Source organism: Propithecus coquereli, unplaced genomic scaffold (assembly GCF_000956105.1).
Source record: "Propithecus coquereli isolate 6110/MARCELLA unplaced genomic scaffold, Pcoq_1.0 Scaffold167, whole genome shotgun sequence".
NCBI classification, from domain to species: domain Eukaryota; kingdom Metazoa; phylum Chordata; class Mammalia; order Primates; family Indriidae; genus Propithecus; species Propithecus coquereli.
In genome coordinates, this window is record NW_012141302.1 from 2,068,475 (window position 1) to 2,071,061 (window position 2,587).

General features: G+C 29.6%; 1 protein-coding gene across 1 annotated transcript in view; it reads left to right on the forward strand.

Moving 5' to 3' along the window:
* Positions 1–2,587, forward strand: part of PGAP1 (post-GPI attachment to proteins 1) — a 125,253-nt gene that overhangs the window by 47,233 nt on the left and 75,433 nt on the right. The window contains 1 exon segment of the mRNA XM_012641638.1: positions 177–288. Coding sequence (XP_012497092.1) covers positions 177–288 — 112 coding nt within the window.

A 2,587-nucleotide genomic window follows, 5' to 3' on the forward strand; every position in this document is an offset into this window, starting at 1 on the left:
AAAACAAATTCAGGACTACAAAGTTTATACCTAATCTCTATCTTAACCTCTGTGTCTTCTTCCTCCCACTCATAGAGTATTGGTTCTCAACAACGTCAAGAATGATAGAATTAGGATAATTACTCATTTGTTTTATGTGGATTTTTGAATGATGAAATTATCTACTTTTATTATAGCTATATTGAGTGTTTTTTCTTTTTTTAGGAATCTGATAAGATATATTTTACATTTCCTCTTGCAAATCATAGAAAAATCCACACTCATGTCTACTGTCAGAGCACTATGCTGGTAAGATAATTGGTACATTTTATATAAACCTAAAGGCTAACTATTGTTTATTTTTCAAATTCTAATATCTAATAGTAGACTGAATTATGAACTATTATTATTAAATCTAAGTAGTTGAAAAATATCTGGAATAGTGTTTTGATTGAAAAATTTTGATCAAAATTTTTATATAACTGGTAACATGCTATTAAATTGTACCTTTGATTCTAGTTTAGAATCCACCCTATTTTTCTGCTTTATTTTTACTGTGTTCAGGATGAAGGAAATGAATACAAAACCCTTTTAATTCTAAAATTCTACTAGTGCTATAAAGAATAGGTATATTTAAGCAATAAAGTGAATCTTATTTTTCCATTGGCTTCCATACTAAAACTTAGAGAATATTTTTATAAATATTCTCTAAGATGATAAAGTAACTGTTACAATGTTATCTAGACTTACTGTATCAGAGTAATGGTTTTGTTTGTATTTCTTTTAATAAATACCTACTATGTTAGGCCTTGTTAAATAAAAGGTGCTATAGTATGCTTTTGGTATAATAGTAGGAATGAGTGGTTAAGTAATACTTTTATGAATTATCAACATTTTTTACTTTGAGAAATTTTTCCCAGTTTAGGTTCTTTTTCCTACATTCTGAATTTTTTTTTTGGCATGTCTCAAGAGTCTCCACTATTTGCATCTTTTATAATTTAAATTCCTTCTTCTGCTTTTTGTTAGGTGACTTTCATTTTTTTAGAACCAACATCTAGTATATCACTTTGGTGGTAGATATACTTTGGTGCCTGCCATGTTATATATAGTAAAGTCTTTTTAAAAGATGGCAGGCAGACAATGTGACCTAGGTGCTAATGAATGTAACATTTTAGTGGAATTTCCGAAGTTTTGCATCTTTCACAGATACTAGCATCTCTCAGTCTAAAATCTGGATGGGCACTTTATCGTGGGAGAATCTGGCCCTGAGAGTAATGGCTTAGAATATCTATACTCACTTAATACTGAATTTCAAATCAGAATATCAGTATTATATGGAGAAAAATGCCTGCTAAGAGCAAATTATCTATCTGACTGTTTGGAAGATCCTTTTTCTGCATTTAACATCCGTGGATATTAACTAGCATAAAGTCATGTGAATTTTTTAAAATCTTTTCAATTTTTATTATGGAAGTTTTCAAGCATATATAAAAGCAGAGAGAAAAATACAATAATGAATTCTTTTATAACCAACACACGGCTTTAACAATTATCAACATTCTGTCATTCTTACTTCATTTATTCCTTCCCTCTTTCTTTAAGAATTAAAGACTCTTTAAAAAAAGATAACTATACAATTTTCCCATAATTTAATAATAATTCTTTAATAATATCTAGTCAGTATTCAGTTTTACAGTTTTATCAGAAATTTATCTCTTTTTTTCTGTTTTGTTTTTCAGTTTGTTTAAATCAGGATCCAAACAAGGCCTGCACATTGTTATTGATTGATATGTATCTTATTCCTCTTTAATCTATAATACTTTTTCTACCCTTTTTTTCCTTGAAATTTATTTGTTGAAAAAAACAGTCATGATTTTGCTGACTTTATTCCTGTAGTCATTCAACATACTCCTTTACCTATTCTTTCTGTATGATTTAGTAGCTGGATCTAGATGCTTTTTCAGATTCAGATTTTTGTTTTGTTTCTGTTTTTGCTGGACTCTTTTTTGTGATGTTAGCAGCTGTTGATAAAGAATTCATGGAGTCATTAGTTCATTTAGGAGGATGCAAAAATGATGATACTTTAACTTTACTATTCCTTCTTCATTTATTAACTGGAATACTATTTAGAAAAGTTTCCTCTCCTAAATTTGTCAGAAGTGGATCAAATCATAAAGGAAAAAGTTTGGATCTTTAACCTTATGTCTACTGGTTATCAGAATAGTGAGTTGATTAATAAACATCCTTCATTAGTAACCATTAGAGGTTTCTTCCCAGTATTATTATGAACTCATGGACTTAAATATATTTGAGTTTCAATCCACTGATACTAAAATTGTTCTGTGTTTGACTAGTGAAGCAATTTTATAGTTTGGCTCCTGAGTCTTATTGATATAGCTCTTTAGTTGCCTTTAGTAGTTTCCTCACTGTCTTGTCACAGTATGACAAGATACTTCAGCTCATTTTGTACATTTCCTGCCCCAGACCTTGAATCAGCTATTTCTCTAAGGAACTATTCCTTTAATTTGAGAAATGGCATTTTAAAACCATAATCTGACATTAGAAATGTTTATGGCTGCTGGGTTAGGATTTCTAGGCCTTTTCTGTG